This window comes from Pieris rapae, chromosome 5 (assembly GCF_905147795.1).
Source record: "Pieris rapae chromosome 5, ilPieRapa1.1, whole genome shotgun sequence".
Taxonomy (NCBI): domain Eukaryota; kingdom Metazoa; phylum Arthropoda; class Insecta; order Lepidoptera; family Pieridae; genus Pieris; species Pieris rapae.
Window position 1 is genome coordinate 1,692,081 of NC_059513.1, and position 20,286 is coordinate 1,712,366.

Genomic DNA, 20,286 nt, shown 5'->3' on the forward strand with positions numbered 1-20,286 from the left:
GTGGTGAAGTAGCTTCGAATGGGCACTGCTGTCGAATGTTTTCCAAGACAACATGCAAACAGCGATTGACATACCACTCTGCAATAACTGTCCTTCCATCTTCAACACATCTGTCGCGAAATGACCTTTCCGACCAAAGAATGAAGCAATCATCTTTTTTACTTGACTTCTTTTTTTACTTTACTTTGCCGATCCGAAAGGAAACACCGACTAAGATGATTATCTTTTGGTTTCGTAGCAATATATAGCTTTCATTACCTGTGACGATGTCAAATCTCTGATCTTCCTCTATCATGCGTCGCACAGCACTGATGACTTCAGTAATCGCTGTTCAAGGACGTCCCACACCCGGATAATTACTGAGATTGCTACGTCCATGCTTAAACTCGTTAATTCAATTGTAAATAGTGGCACGAGATGGGGTTTCATTAAGAAATGCTAATCGCAGCCTAACATACCTTGTCAACTACATTAGGTTACCAAAGAGTTCTAACATTGAAAATCAAAAAGGTTTTATTAGCAATGATTCTTACTGGCCAGTTCTAAACAATTTGTATTGTACCCACATATGAAGAGAAATAACTGCTAGATTATTATAAATAACAGGGTCGATGCAAAGTAGAATAAAATAAAAAAACTTTATAAAACATGGCTTTTATTAAAATCAAATCGAAATTACTTTGTGAAAACTTAAAAAACAGGGACACAATCATCCAGAGGCTATGCAAATAAACATTATTTACATTTCTATGGCATTGTTAAAGGTACACTTTCTTTGGATTCATCCCCGCTTCACAGAAACTTATGGAAAATTAAAACAGTAGCCAGATTCACAAACGTCCTTCCTTTAATTATCCCTTAAAAAAAGTAATGTATTACACTAATATAACTAAATTACAAATATATCTCTTCCAACTTCAACAAACTCAATTTATGGAAGGGACTTGAATCACACTAGTGTAATTAAACATTATTTTTTTTTAGGGCAAAAGGGGAACATGTGAGTCTTTGGATATACTACTATATCAAAACAAGCATTTTTAACTCATACTCAAATTTTGTAAGAAGTCGAGGGTAGATGCATCTACCCTCATAAGTTAAAATTTTTTTGCATATTCCTCATTATGGTTTATACTTCAATACAGTTCATCTATTTAAACATTTAAAAAAATTAGAATTAATTCATAGTTGGCAAAAATAATTGAAAAATTAAGTTATTTAACAAGCACAATTATACATCCAACACACTAAACCATTTTACAAAAAAATATACACTTCTAAATGGTGAGGCCCAAACTCCATGCTCTCAAGTCAAAATCTTGACTTGAGTATCGTCAAGAACTACACAAAAGAACATTGTTACAGTTCTTCTAATAGTTTAAGCCTAAAGCCCTAAGTACTATATGACAAATAAGCGTATTTTGTGTAAACTGTAGACATATAAACTACGCATAATATGAAATTCTAAAATATAAAACTAAAAGCCAAACATTATAACGGTTTAAACGACGTACGTCCGAATTTGTTATGAAAAATATCTGCTTTAAAACAATCATTATTTTTCCAAGTAATAACTTTCTATACAAAAAATCTACCAAATCTGACCAATACTTTTAATAAAGGGGTTTCACACGGCACTTAGAGAGCTATACAAATATTTCTAAAAACTTTAAAATGTATTTGAGCTCCTTTCTTAAATCAAAACTTAACCTAACTGAGGCACATTCATCTTATAAATAAAACTGGCACTTATAAATATGACTAAAATATTGGTCCCAAATATGAATCACAATTAGAAAATATTACATTAAAAACTTCTATAAAAAACAAAAGGAAAACACTAGAAGAAATTAAAAATCCATACAAAAAAAAAATGCTTTTCCAAAGTAGCAATTAAAACTTTCCGCATTTAGCACTAAAGAAGCATTAAAAATAAGCTTAACAAATGTCTTGTGTGAAAATGCGAGTACCTTGTCAAAATCTAAATAATCCTTATAAACGAGGTTGAAAAGTCACTTACCTAGATTAAGAAACTAATCACATCTTTTTTTAATCAAAAAACCATATTTAAGATACAATACACTAAACCATAGAATGTTCTCATATGTTTAACATATTATTTCTTCCTAAAAATATTACCCGGATCTAACAGCTCCAACATTTTGTTGAGTATTCAAATGACTGACAAAGTATTCTACACTACTTGTGGAACACTACATAGCGTAGTTTCTATTCACTAACTAAACTAACTTAGTCACTTACTCCTTTCAACACACTTATTCACATATTTGTTTCAGTTCACTTATCTAATTCACTTAAAAAATCATAATTCACTTTAGTTCAAGTACACATAAAAGTTTTCGGTGCCACAATATTTAGTGGCAAAAGCCTTCCCCGAGGGAGTAGGAGAAGAGAAGGCAATTTCCTGTCTGGTGAGAGCGATTCCATAGAGGAAAGATGCGCGTGCGCATTCCAACATACGAACCGCCACGCCCCGTCTGCGGTACTTTACGTGGGTCCATATTCTGGATACACCGCATCTGTAAATAATTTACAATTAGTCATTTGTTTTGAAACCACATACAAATACAAGACAAGTGTTCTATTTAGTTTATGAGGCCTTAGCTTTTTCTGAGAACCCGTAGCTTTTATTGCTTTTAGCGGAATAACCTTCAACGGAATTACATAAATTAAAAAAAGACGAAAGGTGTATATAGCAATCACTTGTCTCACGACTTACTTGACAGGATAGTCTTCGATGCTGCAGCAGTCAGGTTCACCTGGAAGTAACTTGTAAGCTCTGGCTTTGGGTTCAACCACCAGACAACCCACTATTTGCTTCTTTTCAATGTACAGATAGGCCTGAAAATTTAAAATAAGCCTGAATATGAAATATATAAGAAATTGTATATGAATCATGAAAAATGTATTTTTCTTTCTGTATGTGTTTATACGATTAAGGAAAACATCATAAGAAAACTTTTATATTATTAAGAAAAGAGGCGATTAGTTTTTCAGTTGTTGTTATAATTATTTAAACACATTATTTGGATCAACAAATAAATACGTACTGTGTATCCATGGGTATCTCCTGGCAAATCTGAGCTGTATCCGAGCTGAGGATGGACCACTCTATTGAGTACGGAGAGGACTTTCTTCCACCCTGTATCACCACCTCGAACGCGTAAAATACGACCCGTTTGTGTCTTTTCTACTATGTATTCGTCTTTCCAACCCTGAAATGTATATAAAAAAAATTAATACAATTAATTTGGGTATGTCTGTCACAGTGGCGGTAGTCTGGAGCCTAGAAATAAAATAAAAAATAAATAAATGTTATATAGATTTCACTACTTTAAACAAAAGTCACCTCGGATGATTGCATATTTAAATAATGATATCAAATGGTTTTTTTTTTGGGTAAAATTTAGTATGTACTCAGAAATCAAAAAAAATAAAAAAAAACACCTTAAATCTAATGACAAAACATTATGTATGAAGTTAATAATTTTTAACTCAATAACAGATAGTCTAAGTTTGTCTGTCTGTCGATTTTGTTTCAAATAAATAGTAAAGGTTCGTTTAATAAATATTATAATAATTTTATAGAGATGATCGCAAGACTGTTTTACTTAAGTTTTCAGCTTTTTGGTTGAGAAACGCTGAAAAACTACACTGGATTTGGGATTGGAAATAAATGTCAATTAATTTATATTTACAATATACACTTACGTTAAATTTAAGTACGTCAGTGGCATTGTGGTGAATAAGATGATCATGCTCGTCTAATGGATCTCCAATCTGAAAATTATAAAAATAATGTAAATTTCTTTAAAAAAACACTTGTATTGTATTGTTTTAATTACCGAACACATTTGTTGATGATACCGTGATCTTGGGAATTACTTTAGATTAATTAAAAGATAGACACTGAGAAGAGTGGAAACCCTTAGAGGCTTATGTCCAAGGTCAATTTTTATTATTAGTGTTTATTGTACATCACTTATATAAAACTAGGATAAGTATTTTACAGCAATTATTATTAATTAAAGAGTTGAAAATGACCTCAGGTATGAGAGTGGCACGTTGAAGCCATTAGGCCAACACTGCTCTTATTCTACTTTACATAGTTATAGTGTAATCAAATCTGAATAATTACCTGGTATATAACGCCACACTCTCTACACTGCGTCGCCCCAAATTTCTTCTGCCCCGCGTCGATCACATACTGATCAATTCCAGTCTTTATAAATTTCTTCTTTTTATCCGGAGAATCTGTGAATTTATATTTGTGAATTATTATTATTATTTCATGTTTAAGTTTCAAATACAAATATTGCTATCCACAAAGTCACTTCAAACATGGAATTAATTTTTTATTTAATAAAAGTGAAAAGTCATTTATTCATATAAGTAACACAATATACACTTACTAACGTAATAAAGAGAAATATATATAAAATGCTTCTAAATTTACATTTACTACCAGTTCTCAAATCAAGTGCGTAGAATGGAAGAGATCAGGCAAAAACTCTCCGCCACTCTTTTTAATCGCCAAGTTTTTTCTTACACAACATTTGTAAGCTACAACCATTACACAACGTTCCACATAACATCTTAAGTAATTAGTAATAAAATAAATTAAAAACAAAGAATTGTCCTCTATCAACAGGAGGCATGGTGAATTGAACATACACTTACATTCCTGTGGGAACAACACGCAAATACATAGTTGAAATAAATAAATAATAAATTTTTGAGTATTTTACCTTTATTAATATTTGTCGAAATTCCTGGATTAGGCTTTGTGAAGATTGGGAAAAGCCTCGTCGATTGATCTGTTTCAGTCGGGATTGACGGAGATTCTGTCAAAAAAGTATATTTATATTATTAATCTTCTTTAATAATAAAATTTTATTAAATAAACACTATGGCAACCAAGAGGCCATAAAAGAAAACGAGGTAGGCAATTTAAAAGGGGGGGCCGACGAAATCGTGGAAAAGACTGGAAAGACCGGGACGAGATTGATATACAATAAGGAAAAATGGGGGAGGCCTTTGCCTGTGGGCACACAGAATCAGTTATCGTAGATTAACAAAAACTAGCTGTAATGTATATATCTTGTATTCTGATATAAGGCTATAACATAATAATAATAAAATTTAATATACGAAATACAATACATACAATAAAAAGCTTGCATTTTAACTGATTGTCATGGTCTTTAAGTTAATTTATTTAATTTGAGTTGAAGGCACAGAATTGTCCCTAAATTAAACATCATATTATAAATTCAGTATGACATCCTTGCCCAAATCGGACAAAAGTAACAGTCTGCCCCATACCCCATTACGGGACATTACAATACGTGCTAGAAGGTTAAATTACTGTAGAAAATATTGATGGAAAAAACAAAGAATTCTGCTGTACATTAATGATTTTAGTAAAATGTTAAAGCAGTATTGTATGCAAATAACTTTAATTGTTTAAAATAAATGTTTTAATTTAATTACTGAAGCAATTGTATGTTAATGAACTTTTTTTATAATTCCAATAAAAATAATATAAAATTGCGCAGATTGTAGCATCCAATCCCGAATGTACTACTAATATATAACTAATATTATTATTGAAATGTCTTTTGTAAATACAGTGTATACTCTATATAACGACACTGAAGGGACTTTGCATTTTATGGTGTTATAGAGAGATGTCGTTAAATGGAGAGAAGAAGAATCAGAATTAGAAAAAGAAAAGGTATATTTTAGAATAGTCTTAATAAGTTATGTACACAAAAAGAATGTTATTTGAACACTATTCCGTATAGTCTGTTATTATTGTCTGACGTCTTTTGCTGCACTAGTAATTTTGGTATATTTTTTTTACTAGTCATTGACCATTGTCAAAAACAGTACATTTGCAAGCAATCCCGATGGCTAGTATAATATAACGACAGAAATGTACATAACTGCGTTAAATCGAGTGATGTTACCTGGAGTTTACACTGTATTTTATTGAAGTTAACTTCCCTTTTACCTATATATATATCTATAAAAGATTTTGATGAATAAACATTGCTAAAGTATGAATTACTTGCTAATTTGTTTGGATTGCAAAATTGTGCCAATTATATGTACAAATCGAATAACTATTTTAATTAACTTACTAAACTTTTTAAATTTGTTTAATTTTGTATTACTATCAGTAGGTTAAGAAAATTGTACTGTATATTTGATTATGTTTAGGTTTTTAATAAACGATACAATTTAAAGATTGTATGTGTGAAATATTCACTAATTTAATTGACAAAATATACAAAGCATAGATATAATCATGTATTATGAGAAATAAAATTATCATCGTAAGGAAACTGACATGTATTGGACCCAAAAAATCGATGTGTCAGGCACAGGAGGCTAAACACCTATTTACCTATTTGATTGACAAACGAAAAATCAAAAATCTGAGGCACAAACCTAAAAAGGTTGCAGCGCCACAGATTTATTTGTATAATTTTGCTTGAGATCAACTTACGTATTGTTTCAGTAGACGCCAACACTGCCTCAGCATTGATGTTATTTGATTCAGCCAATTTGAGTATTTGCTCATCAAGCATTTTTATCTCTCGCTCGATTTCATCTAAATCGGGTATTTCGTGCTGACCTGAAATGTATATATTATACAAAATCTTCAATATTTCAAAGTAATCTATATTTTTGGGTGTGATATGATAAATCTGAGGAGTTTTAGCCTCGTATTCATAGTAAACAATTGTTAAGCATAATTGGATCGACATTGTAATAAAGATTATTATTATTATTGTTGATAGAATTTGAAGATTGAAGAATTACGTAAGCAGAATTAGGCATAAAAAAATAATATAATAATAATAGGCAAAAATAAGCGAAGCTGTCAAAAATAATAGTATTTATTATCAATATATGTATATAGTTTCAGTATTTTTTGAACCCTCGAAAAGGCATTTACTTTTCAAGCATAGACAGTGTATCTTGAAAAAAGTAAATAATTACAGTTGACGTAATCACCAAATAAGAAAATCAAAGAAATATAATATCCGTTAATCGGTGGAAAAAATGTATTGACTATATTATTACACTCATTTGGGGATGTTTTTAAATATGTTTTGACATTTATAAGTCTTTTTTTTTTTTTTTTATAGAACAGGGGGCAAACGGGCAGGAGGCTCACCTGATGTTAAGTGATACCGCCGCCCATGGACACCCTCAATGCCAGAGGGCTCGCGAGTGCGTTGCCGGCCTTTTAAGAATTGGTACGCTCTTTTCTTGAAGGACCCTAAGTCGAATTGGTTCGGAAATACTTCAGTTGGCAGCTGGTTCCACAGAGTGGTGGTGCGCGGCAAAAACTGCCTGGAAAAACGCGCAGTTGTGGAACGGCGGACGTCGAGGTGATACGGGTGGAATTTCGTATTCTGCCTCGACGTCCGATGATGAAACTCAGCTGCAGGTATTAATCCGAACAACTCCTCTGAACACTCTCCATGGTAAATGCGGTAGAAGATGCAGAGAGACCCCACATCTCTACGCAACGCCAAAGGATCAAGCCGCTTGGAGAGATTTTGGTCGTCAACGATTCGAACCGCTCTTCGTTGAATACGGTCAAGTGGAAGAAGCTGGTACTGGGGAGCACCCGCCCAAAGGTGGGAACAGTACTCCATGTGGGGCCGAATTTGAGCTTTATATAGTTGCAAGCGGTGGCCCGGAGTGAAGTACCGTCTCGCCCTGCTGAGCACACCGAGCTTTTTGGAGGCTAATTTTGCCTTTCCCTCCAAGTGACCGCGAAACTTAACGTCGTTCGATATGTCAACGCCAAGTATTCCAATGCTGGCTGTGGCTTTAAGGAGAGTGTTTTCGAAAAGAGGAGTAGCGACAAAGGGTGTTTTTTTAGCGGAAAACGCGCAAACTTGTGTCTTTTTGGGGTTAAATTGGACTAGGTTTAGTCTGCCCCAGTCAGAGACTCCACGTAGTAGGGTTTCTACTTCAGACACAAGTTTGTTCCGGTACTCATCGACATCTGCCCGAGAAATACTTGCCCGGCCAGTGTAAAGAGTGTCCCCAGTGCTGTCATCCGCATAGCAGTGAATGTTGCTAAGTTGCAACATATCATTGATATGCAGAAGAAACAGGGTCGGGGATAAAACACAGCCTTGTGGGACCCCAGCGTTCACGGGTTTAAGGTCGGAACATGCTCCGTCGATGACGACCTTGATGCTCCGATCGGCCAGAAAGCTGGAGATCCAATCGCATAATTTCTCGGGAAGCCCATAGGCTGGAAGCTTCGAGAGCAGTGCTCTGTGCCACACCCGATCGAAGGCTTTCGCTATGTCCAAACTAACCGCTAGAGCCTCCCCCTTGGACTCAATTGCCTCCGCCCATCTATGCGTAAGGTATACAAGAAGGTCACCAGCCGAACGACCACGACGAAAGCCGTACTGAGAGTCACTTATCAGCTGGTGGCCCTCCAGATACTCCAGGAGCTGGCAATTAATAATGGATTCCATTAATTTGGAGAACAAGGAGGTTATCGCTATTGGGCGATAGTTGGACGGATCGGAGCGATCGCCTTTTTTAGGGATCGGATGTATCGATGCGATCTTCCAGCACTCCGGGACAGTGCCAAGCGAGTACAGGTACCGGAAAAGGCGCGTTAAGACCGGAGCCAACTCAGGAGCACAAGTACGCAGCACAATTGGAGGAATACCATCCGGCCCGCTCGACTTATGTATGTCCAAGGAAGATAATGCTTTACGGACAGCACGTTGCCGGAATGTAACTTCCGGCATCGAAGAATCACACCGTGAAATGCTCGGTGGTGATCTCCCTCGGTCATCCAAAGTCGAGTTGGACGCGAAGAGACAGCCTAAAAGGTCGGCCTTCTCCTTCGCAGTGTGGGCCAGCGAGTCATCCTCCCTGTGCAATGGTGGAATGGAGGGCTGACAAAAATTCCCTTGGACAGCTTTGGCTAGAGACCAGAAGGCTCGAGTCCCCGAAGGGAGTTGGGCCAATCTCTCGCCAAATCTGGCAATGTGCTCTGACTTTGCTTTAGTGATTTCCCGTTTGAAGGACCTGGAGGCTGAGTTATATGCTTTTTTGAGTTCGCTGCTATTAGCATCACGAGATTTCGCCGCTTTTGCCCATGCCTTAAAGCATTCTCGCTTTCGACGCGAGGCTGTCTTGCAAGAACGCTTAAACCAGGGCTGAGACTTGCCACCGATCGGCACCGCAGAAAAAGGAATAAAGAGTTCCATTCCCTGCAGAACCACTTCGGCGACAGAGGCAGCGACGGAATCTGGAGCTTCAGACGAAAAGCAAATAGGCCCCCAAGGGTAGGACGCAAAGAAAGACCGCATCCCGTCCCAATCTGCTGACTTGTAGTGCCAAATACGGCGAAAACCCAAAAAGCGCGACCGCGAAGGGCGCGTAGATGGCACAGTACTCCGGACCACACAATGATCCGATGAACCCAATGGCGGGTCAACGGAGACTTGATAGTTCTCCGGATGCGAAGTCAGCAGAAGGTCCAACAAAGAGGGTTTATGACCGTCCACATCTGGTATTCGCGTAATCGCAGGGACCATTTGTGTCAGGTCGTAGGCTAAAGCAAAGTCGTGAAAGGATCTTCCCGCGTGATCGGTGGTTTCAGAGCCGAGCCAATCGGCATGGTGGGCGTTAAAATCGCCAAGTATCACGATTTCGGCGGTAGGAACCCTTTCAAGCAGGGAATCTGTAGCCATTTGGATGTGCTCGATGAGTCGGTCAGTTTCGTCATTTCCGCTATGGGACCTATACAGGCACGCATAGAATCGCGGATGGTCATCGCAGTCTATGCGGAGCCAGAGGTTAGATAGGTCCCTTCCTTCAAGCGTCCCAAGGCGACGAGAACAGATATCCTCTCTGACGTACACGCAAACTCCCGCCCGCGGCACAAATGAATGTTCCAATTTGTACCCCGGGTAGGAGAGGTAAGAAGTATCAGCCGGGGAGGATATCTGAGTCTCAGTGAGGAAGAATAAGGCCGGCTTCGCAGATTCAAGGTGAAAGTGAACCGCGTTTAGGTTTGAGTTGAGCCCCCTAACATTGGTGAAGTCCACTGTGAGCGTGGAAGGGGTTGCCTTCGGCGAATTCTTCCGTTTGCCCCGAGATCGAAACCTAAAACTAGAACTGGATGTTTTGTTTAGAGCGCAGTTTTTGCCCACCCCAGAATACGAAGGGCAGCCTGTGCATCCACCACCGGATACTGATTGTTCCGATGATGGACGCCCAGAGGGGGATTCTCCACGTGTGGTACCCCCCTGGGGTAATCTTTCTTTAAACTGCACCGTCATACTCTGGGGAAGGGGGGGGGGGGGGATGGGCTCCGGGAGTCTCACTCACCGAACGAAACGCGAGTACAATAAGATAAACCTATTGCATCACTTCACGCCGGTTTTCTGTGAGACAGTGGTACTGCCCCGGTCGTGCCTGCCCATTTGGCTGAAGCCCGAAAGCAACAGCATGGCACTCCCACTAGGAAGGGGGTTGACTGATTGCACTGGTGAAATAACCTCTTTCACAGGTTATTTCACCAGTGGGCGATGGGGTCGTCAGGTCCCTACGCCTTAAAGTCATAAAGTTAAAGTCTACATAAATAACTGAATATTGATACAAAACTGGATTCACTCATCAATTCTCAGGTAACCTTAAAAATCCCGGTTAAGCCCAGAAGACACTTTGGAATAGTCACTTACCATGAACAACATTTCCATCCACAACGATATAGCCACCTTCAACTGGTAAACCTTCTGATAACACACCATGGCTGTCTGTATGAGATTCCATTACTGCATCACCTATTTGATCATCAGCTTGCAACTGATCATTTTGCTGGACTGCTTCCAACTGTGCTGTCGGCAATTTTTGGCCTATTTCAAGGATCACCGGTTCATCCTGGGGTAATACACTGTTTACTGGTACAGCTATGACTGGTTCGAATATTGGGTTGGTCTCCTCAATAACAGTGCTGTTGAAGCAAGGGAGTTCTTTTCTATGAACCAGTTCATTTTCAGGCACCTCTTCTTCCGTCCACTGACTCAGTAATGCCTCAATTGTCTGTTTTTCTTTATCAAACGGATCTGTTTTGTCTGTAACAAGTTTTTGGTGGAATATTGTACTTTCTTTTGTTGTTATTTTTGGCTATGTGCTTTGACATGCATGCTAGTTTTTCTTTAAAAAAAAAGGTTTACAAATAAAATATATATATATATGTGTGTAATTCACACATGATAGAAGTGAAACCTTCAAAAACAAAGTTTTTATAATTAATCATATTTAAATTAAACATTTTTTACTATCTAAATGTATTAAACTTTTCATTAAAAACAGTATATTTTAATTTATAGGTTTAATATAAATCTTTAATTTGACAAATTCGATTAAATGAAAAAGCGGCAGTAAAAAAAGGCTGTATAATGCCTCCTATCTTATTTTCTGCCACGTTAAATCTTATGTATATATGTTTCTGTCTCTTTTTACTGTCGCTTTTTCTGTTGCATCCGGTTTGAAATCACATCGATTCTAAAGAAGTTTCACTTCAAAAATATTAAAGAAGTAGACGCCCTTAGGGATGAGAGTAGCACGCTGAAGCCACTAAGCCAATACTGCTCAAAGAATAAAGTCAAGTAAAATAATCATTGACCTATATAGACCAGTCCACTTAGAAAATATAAGTGAATAACAATTATGATTAAGATTATTATTTACAATTTACATAATGCAGCTTTTAAGTACTATAAAAATTTTCTTTTTCTCATACATACATATAATGCAAAATATATTCTAGTTATTTGTGAGATAGCTAACTATTAGCTTACTACATAGGGGCCGTTCAGGTATTATGTAAACAGATTTACTGCAAATTATCACCCCCCTGTCGGCAAAAGTAAGCAAAGCTCTCAAAAATATAATTTTTTATAGGAATGCACAAGAATTAATTTCTTTTTCAAGCATAGACATTGTCTCGGTAATATGTGTCAAAAAGTAAATAATTACTGTTGTCATAATTACCGAATAAGAGAATCAAAAACCCCCTTCTCCCGATAGTTCTTAGGTAATGCCCCATATCAGAGATAACACATTAAATCAAATTTCACTTACCATGCTCCATTTCCTGTGATGTATCTTGACTCATAGACTCATCTTTACTAGTAGATACAGTGGTATTGGATACTAAGGATTTATTCATTCCCATCACATTGGTTTTAACAACTGTTTGCTTCTTGGGCTTGGGCTTCCTAATTTTATGTCTTACTCCCATATTAATTTGGCCAGGCTTTCTTTTGTATCTGTTAGACTGGGGATGGAATGGTCTATGCTTATGAGTTGCTGTCACTTGTATAGCATGAGATATTTTTGTTGAGATACTAGGGTTTAGCTCAGGATTTGCTTTGCCATAGAATGATTTTGTGGAAAGAATTTCTTTAAGTCGCTCACTGTTAAAGAGAGAGAGACGGGCTTTGGGAGCAGTACTAGGATCTATACGTGGATACTTTGATACAGGACCTGTATCAGCTTTGTCATCGTAGTTTAATCGTTTGTAGCTTTTTTCACTTCCACAAACAGAGTCAGGGCTCTCTTGAACCTCAATTACAGATCTGCGATGACCGAGTTTAGGTGGCGATGCCTTAGTTTCGGTAGTATTATGAGGAGTTTTCATTATATGAGATGGAGATATATTACTAAAATCCATTTTAGTTAGACAAACTACTGCAGATTTTATTGGTGTAACATTTTTCTTTTGCTCCAATAAAACTCCTTTGAAGCTTTGCAATTTTGGTGTTAATTTTAGATGACGTTTAGAACGTCTTAAGGATTTGGTTGGTGTGTTCTCTTTAGAGTCGGAACCAGAATCTGAGTCAAAGTTTAGATCTTTTAAAGAGCTGCTGCAACTCTCTGTGTCAGCAATAAGACTGGCCAAGCTTTTTCGTGCCCGGCTAGAGGTAGATGAAGTTGTATGGACACTTGTACAAGAGTGACTAGATGATGGAGTTCCAGGGTGGTTTTGAAATTGTGGTGTAACAGGTGTTGATAAGGACATGCATTTTTCTGGACAGGAATAGCGTGTTTGGTACTTTTTTAATGTAAAAGGAGATTTCATGAAGTTCTTCAGATCTGTTGTTTGGTTAAGCTTACGAGAGTGACTTCTAGTTCCACCTGCAAGGAAATTGTAAAAGAGATTATAATTTTTTTATGATTGGAATAGTAGAAACACATAAATATATATATAAACATTTATATAAATCTAACAATGCTATGTTCCATATTAACATTGTAGATTAACTAAAAATTAGTAATATGCTAAACATATATCGAAATTACTTTGGAATTATAACTGTTTTCATAAATATAATGGAAAGAATAAAGAGAGAGAAAATACACAAGTTTGATTTGTATTAGTATTTGGAACTCACGGCACAGAAACCTCTCAGGTGTTTTAGGGAAACTAGGATCATTTTCATCACAAGAGCTAGAATCCAGAGTACTGATGATCCCTAGATCACAATCTTCGCTATCGCCTTCACTATCAACAACAGATAGCCTTCGATGCTTCGTCAAAGACTCCTGCTTGGGAGGCGTTTCTGGCACAAAAAGACTCTTCTTTCGCTCCGACATTTTAGGCGTATGTGTATGAGGAAGGCGTGAAGAACGCCGAGGAGTTATAGCAGCCATAACATATAAGTTTAAGTTAAAACCACGCCAAAAAGTCACTTATGCTTGCACCTGCCGTTCGCGCCTACTGGCAAAAACTCATTCCACTGTAAGTTCGGTAAAACTATGCATTGCCGGTAAAACTTATGAATTATCCCGAAAACAATATTATAAAACACAAATAATGAATAAAATCACTTAAAGGAGACAATAAACACAGTTATTTCACTCTAAACAGCGTTTAGTAAAAGCCACACAGCATTGTCCGAACTTGTTTGGCGCGTAAACAAATGTCATGACAGAAAAAAAAATGCCAACAATAAGCTAACACTCGACAGTGACAGCTGTTGTATAGGATATTGACGGAATCGCTCGTACGTTTCGCTCATGCCTCATACTTGAATATAAAAACACAAGGTTCGAATCAAAATTAATATATTTTGTAAATATATAATTATAAATAGAAGATGGAATATTGAAATCAACTTATTCACGAGATAAATAAAATATAAAACCAAATAACTTTAAGCTTATAAAATCAACTTCTTTAGAAGTAAATTTTATAACATAATTTATTATAAAAATATAATTGAATATCCGCTTGACACTAAAACTATACCTAAGAATTAAAAGCCCTTTTGTGTTTTTAATTTTATTATTTTTAATTCGTAGGTCTCGTATCTTGGTTACAATTTTTTAGGGCATAAACATGAATTTTCCAGAATGAACAATCGAATTAAGAAAAATAAAATATATTTCTAATAGATTTAGGTATATTCACTGACTATTGCTCTACCATAATTCATTTGTGTACTAGAATTAATATTTTTATTTCCTACTACTTCCATAGTGCATGACAGTAATGTATCCTGAAAACCAGGTGACAAAATAAAATAAAAAATATTTTTTTTACTTAGTCTTTATGATTTCAAAGACATGAGTTAGGTAAATATGGCAACTACAATCTTCACTACTAGATGTACCGCTAACCAAATAATTACTGGACTGGCCGTTCCAACACAATATGTACTCTGTAGCAGAGATCCCAGAGTTCTAAACGTCTAAGGTAGATTTTAAATCTCTTTGGTTTGATAATAGTAAGAAAGGATTTATTTAATGTTATTCTCATAATTATATTTCACGAATAACTTATACCTACAAATATTTATAGCGACGCTAATATTGTGACGTGAGAAAGGACAACTAAGGAGAGGTTAATTATTCGAAAGATCTAGTCTATTCTGTCTAAATGTCATCATGTTTCTCTAGTAATCAAACAGCGTTGATTCTGACAGCCAATAACCCGATATTATTAACAGAAACAAATATCTTTATGAAATTAATATTTTTAAATTAACCTATTTAAGTGCTGCAACAAAAAATGAAAGCTACAAATTATCTGATGCGTGTCCAGAAGGGCGTAGACCGGTCGAGTCACGCATCGTCGAAATGCATTTATTTTTATTAAGTAGCTTTGTAGTGTAGATTTTGTAATTTTTGTCCTTATGAATGAGGGTAACTAACGGCAAGACTGAAAAGACTAGGCTTAGGAGTATCTCCTGTATGTCAAAAGTATATTGGGATTTGACTTTTGACATACGAGAATCGTTTCTCTACGTTTTGCGCCAAATTTCGTTACTGAATGACACCCATATCACCAAATGTGTATTTTTTTATTCTTCGACTGCCTAAAGATTTTTTTCTCTTATACACCGGTTGTATCTCGTATACCTATACCTCGTATTAGACAAGGCCTATTCGCAGAGATTCCAACCCAAAAGACTCATCCACTGAACTTATTTAGTCCCTTTTTTAATACATATATAGGCAAACGAGCCTACGGGGCGCCCAAAAGGGCAGCCATCGCAACCCATAGACACCCATTTTCAGTACACTTGAATTTTGAATAGTAAGAGGTCATATCTCACAAGGAAGACGCCACAGGGACTCGATTCCAGAGAACTCTAGTTCGCAAGAAACATGCCACATGAAACGGACTGTGTAAGACTTCCAGCCATCAAGATGATGCTGATGAAATAATACGGATCGTACAGCGTTGATACGACGTAGGAGGAATCAACCCTATTCTTCAGAACACTCACCGTAGGTAGTGCATTTATATATAGTAGAAAATATAATTTTTACATGTGTATTACATATGTAAATAGGTAATAGAAAAGGGCGTAATTGCTTTATTGGTTTCGGTATTTCTTGTAATCGTTAATTTATAAAGTACCAGATGACCCTGTGAACTTCCTTCCGCCCAACAGTGTAACAATAAAGTGTTACCTAACTTAAGTTAAACTTAGTTTAGGATTTCATTGATGGTTTTGCCAAGAGATGGCACCACATGCTATTTGCATTCATAAAACTTAAGCAACCAAAAAAGAGATAACTAACATTACATTGGTCCAGCCGATCTTGAGTTATAAGTGGTGTAACTAACACGACTTTGTTTTATATATGTAGATTTAAAGACACAATGTTAGGTATTTATTCAACCGCAGGTAACATTATTCATATAGATTATAGATCATCTCGTCGAAGACTGGATAATGCAGTAGCGTAACCTTTCGTGGCACCCGATCCGGAAGTTGATGGGGTAACCCCATCGAAAGTAAAAAGCAATAAATTTCATATGATAAAGGACATGGATCATTTATTAAAAGTTCGCGAGTGTGGGACCGGGAATCCCCCACGACAGCGTCAGGCTCTTTTGGGGGAATCCCCATAGAGCTGAGCTGGTGCTAGTGGAGGAATCACTGAAAGAGACAGGACCTCTCCCGCCGCCACTGAGATAATGTCCTACGTGTGTCAAAAATGGGCTCTCGAAAATTGAACTGGATTCAGGATCGTATCGTTGGTTTATATATGTCACGTTAATGTTAGTTATGTACTATTATCGCACTTGGTGTTCGTATTTACCTAACAAATGTAATAAATAAACCAATAAAGAACATCTGTGATCAAATTTCACTGTTTTATTTCACTTTAACCTTATCCTCCTGTTTAACATATTATGTTACTTTCAGGGCCTGTTTCACGATGTATAAGTACCAAATAGCAACACATAAATTATTCGAATATACTACATACCTAATACTTCAGATTATAACGAATAGCGCTATCTGACAGTCGTGAAACGCAAAAATACTGTTTATCCCACCAATAAGTAATAAATAGCTTATTTGGAACTTATCCGGACATTGTGAAACAGGCCCTTTATATAATATAACATTGTATAGTACAAAAATTACTCAGGTTTTTTTTTATAGAACAGCGGGCAATCGGGCAAGAGGCTCACCTGATGTTCAGTTCCGCCTTCTCAAAGATACTACTCGTATTCGCTCTAAATATATTAAATCGCTTTTTCCATTGCTAAACCACGATAGTACAGAAAATATGCTCATAATAAATTTTCCAACTGTTAATATGTAAATGGCGCGGAAGAGAAGGGCCCCGTGAAATATGAACGTGTAAAAAATGATGTGTTAAATACGTTGTTTGAATTAATTTTATTGCAGTTATGTAAAACCTATTATTGACTAACTCTACAGTGTATAAAATTCCAAAGTCCCTAACTAAAGTTATATTCTAAGAGACGTAAGGATTTGTCTCGATTCAATCATCTAAATATATTTTGATTCTTAAAGAGTTGAACTGAAAGCATCTTGTTAATTTCCACACGGAAAGAGCACGTTATATATGATACCTATTTGATGGAGAGAGATAGAGATACGCGAAAGCTGTAAACGCCACATTTTCGGTATAGGAATCTCTTTAAAATCATGTCTATTTATTATCCTCATTTATGATAACACAATATTTTAATACAGGGCGTCTTGTTAACTTTTCTCTTCTGTTTCACATTAATTATGGGTTGTAAAACCTACCTCCAAATAAAATAATGTAAAAATATTTACTAAGTAACAATTAAGTATCTTCGTATAAGGTGGAAGTCATGGTGGAAAATGACATAATCAATGAAAATCCAATCGAATCGAATCGAAAATCCAATACGTTTCGGACGTAGGTAGGTACGGAAGTCAGATTTAAAGCTAAGTTTTATTTCTGTATCTTACCCTTGCATGCGAAACTTATATACTTACTAAATACATAAAAAATGAGTATCGGGTTCGATTCCCGCTCATAGTGCAAGTTTATTTAACAAAAAAAAATTATATGCCTTAGGTAGGGTTGTTATTTATCACCGGGCGACTGTTTGTACCGTACATGGCGGGCACGTCGGATAAGATGTAACAGTATATTCTAGGTTAATAATGGTATTTGCAAGTGGTTGGTAATTGAACATTCCTTTGGGTGGAAGGCCCGCATGGGCCCCGATGGCCCATCATAAGGAGTTTTAGATGGGTATCGCCCTAATAGCTGAGGGCTTCGAGTAGTAGATCCAGGCCTTCAGCCTCCGCGTGAAGCCCTACGTGGGCTGTATAAGCGTATTTTCACCTCATTAAAACAAAAAAAGAAGTAGGTGATAAAAACAACTTGTTTACATTAGAATTGTAGTAGATAGGAATTAATTACAAAGCGTACAGTTAATTACATTCTATTTATATACATTTATGAAGGTAGTTATAGTTAAATTCAAAATAATTTTGGTCCTTACTCCTTGTAGCAGAGTAAATACCTTTAATGGCAGTATTGTATTGCGATAGTTATTCGTCGAGCGAGGTCAGATGCGAAGAAGGCCGAGGCACCAGCTCTGATGTCACTATCTACCAGGCACCAACTTAAATCACTTAATAAATTTGAACCTGTAGGCATGAGCAGGGACTCATCGGCAAAGAAGACAGAGAGTGTAGGCCGAGAGAAAAGGCCGGTGTAAAAAACTTTCGGTACTCTTTTAAAAAAGCAAATAATCAAACAATACTTATTTTAAAACAAATATAGCAAATTAATTAGAAGTTTATTGTGTATCATAAAGTATTTTCGTTTTTTCAATTTGAGTAATAATGAGTAAACGGAAAATCTATTCTCCGTGTTAATTAGCTCATTTTTCGAGAATATCTATATCTCCATGCTCCACTATTTCGATACATAATAGTGTTTGTTTGATTGTGCAGTATTGAATGTAACAAATGGTAGGTATACAGAAATAGGTTAGCCGTTCAAGAAATGTGTCACAGTAATCTGAGAGGTAGGCGTCCATCTTGAATTAACGATCCAATGAACCAATGAGAGAGAGCAGAGGCGGCGCGCTCGTTGTTTTATAAACATTCCTAATTTAAACTTGGAACTGATTTGCGCGGCATCAAACAAAACAAAATCGTTAAACAACACCTCAAAAAAAATTCTTAGCTATAAACAAAATAAAATTAGTTTGAATTTACATCATGTAAGTAATTATATAAAAAATTCCCTAGTTATAGTATAGTTTTATTATCGCGTTTTTATCAATACGTCCCACATAAATAGTTAACGATTACTAGCACCTAATTAGACAGTTGTCTATTGGTAATTAGTATTGACATTGTAGGTGTCGCCAAGAATACGACTGGGATCTCAAATGTTAATGTGTGTATGAAAGTGACCAAGCGTAAGTAAATGTCATAAATTGACACCTGAAAGAACATATTATAAGCAGTCTTGCAATTTCTTATAATTATAGAACATCCAGCACCAGTGTGACAGCTTTTGATCATTAATGTTCAAACGAAGCTTAATAATAATGTAATTAATTTAAGATTATTATTTAGCATCAGTACAATTATGTAAAAAAATCTAAAAACATTGTACAAGACAATTCTTTTAACTAAAAAAACTAACTCTTATTTCTCTTACTACCAAATTGTGTTTACGCTATGATGAAAAGAGAGAAAGAGTACCTACTAACTACTAAGTTGGAAAGGTTCCATCACACCGATTTTTAATTAATAAGGGGGTAAATGTATCGAATCTGTATTATTGGGCCTAAAGCCTCAAACGAAGCACATAAACAAAGACCACCTAAGGTTTATAAATGATAGACAGGATTTATGTAGGAATTACTAATAGCTCACACATATAAAATAATACTTTATTACCTTGAGTTAAGGCGTATTATACGACACGCAAGAATAGTGTACCTACGTTGATTCAGTCCTATTAGATTTTTGAATGAATCTTTTAAGGTACTTGGTGGTACCTGGAGTACTGACCTAATTGAAACTGGTATACTTATATATATATATCGATTTATTAATATCAACCTAAAAACTAGATAGCAATAGATGTGACTGCTCAGGTGTGAACTGATATCAATATATCAGAAAGAATTATCTCCAGAGATAGGCAGATAAACCCTCCCGTAACAAACAGAGGTTAGCTTCCACGAGTATCAAGGTACCTAAACAAGTTATAATTGATGTCATACACCGACACGTTGAGTCTGAAAATTATGTAGGTAGCATGTAAACTAAGCATTTTATTGTTGTTTCAACTAAAAATCGGCGTGACGTTATATCTCATCAATGATAGCGCGCGGTTTGGCAACGCCGCACTCACCTGGCGTTTACCTGCGCAGTGTCAACAGGGGGGCAAGCTTGCGGAACGTCTTACGTCAGTCGA

At 36.2% G+C, this 20,286-nt stretch overlaps 1 protein-coding gene across 1 annotated transcript; it reads right to left on the reverse strand.

Moving 5' to 3' along the window:
- Positions 1-644: 644 nt before the first annotated feature.
- LOC110996396 (N-acetyltransferase ESCO2) lies at positions 645-13,993 on the reverse strand. Its single transcript, XM_022264048.2, has 10 exons — positions 13,485-13,993; positions 12,172-13,227; positions 10,767-11,159; positions 6,536-6,664; positions 4,770-4,865; positions 4,160-4,275; positions 3,733-3,801; positions 3,072-3,236; positions 2,741-2,862; positions 645-2,540 (listed from the first exon to the last, which is right to left on the reverse strand). The coding sequence occupies exons 1-10, from the start codon at positions 13,741-13,743 to the stop codon at positions 2,336-2,338; spliced, it is 2,610 nt and encodes an 869-aa protein (XP_022119740.2). The 5' UTR covers positions 13,744-13,993; the 3' UTR covers positions 645-2,335.
- Between the last annotated feature and the right edge of the window lie 6,293 nt (positions 13,994-20,286).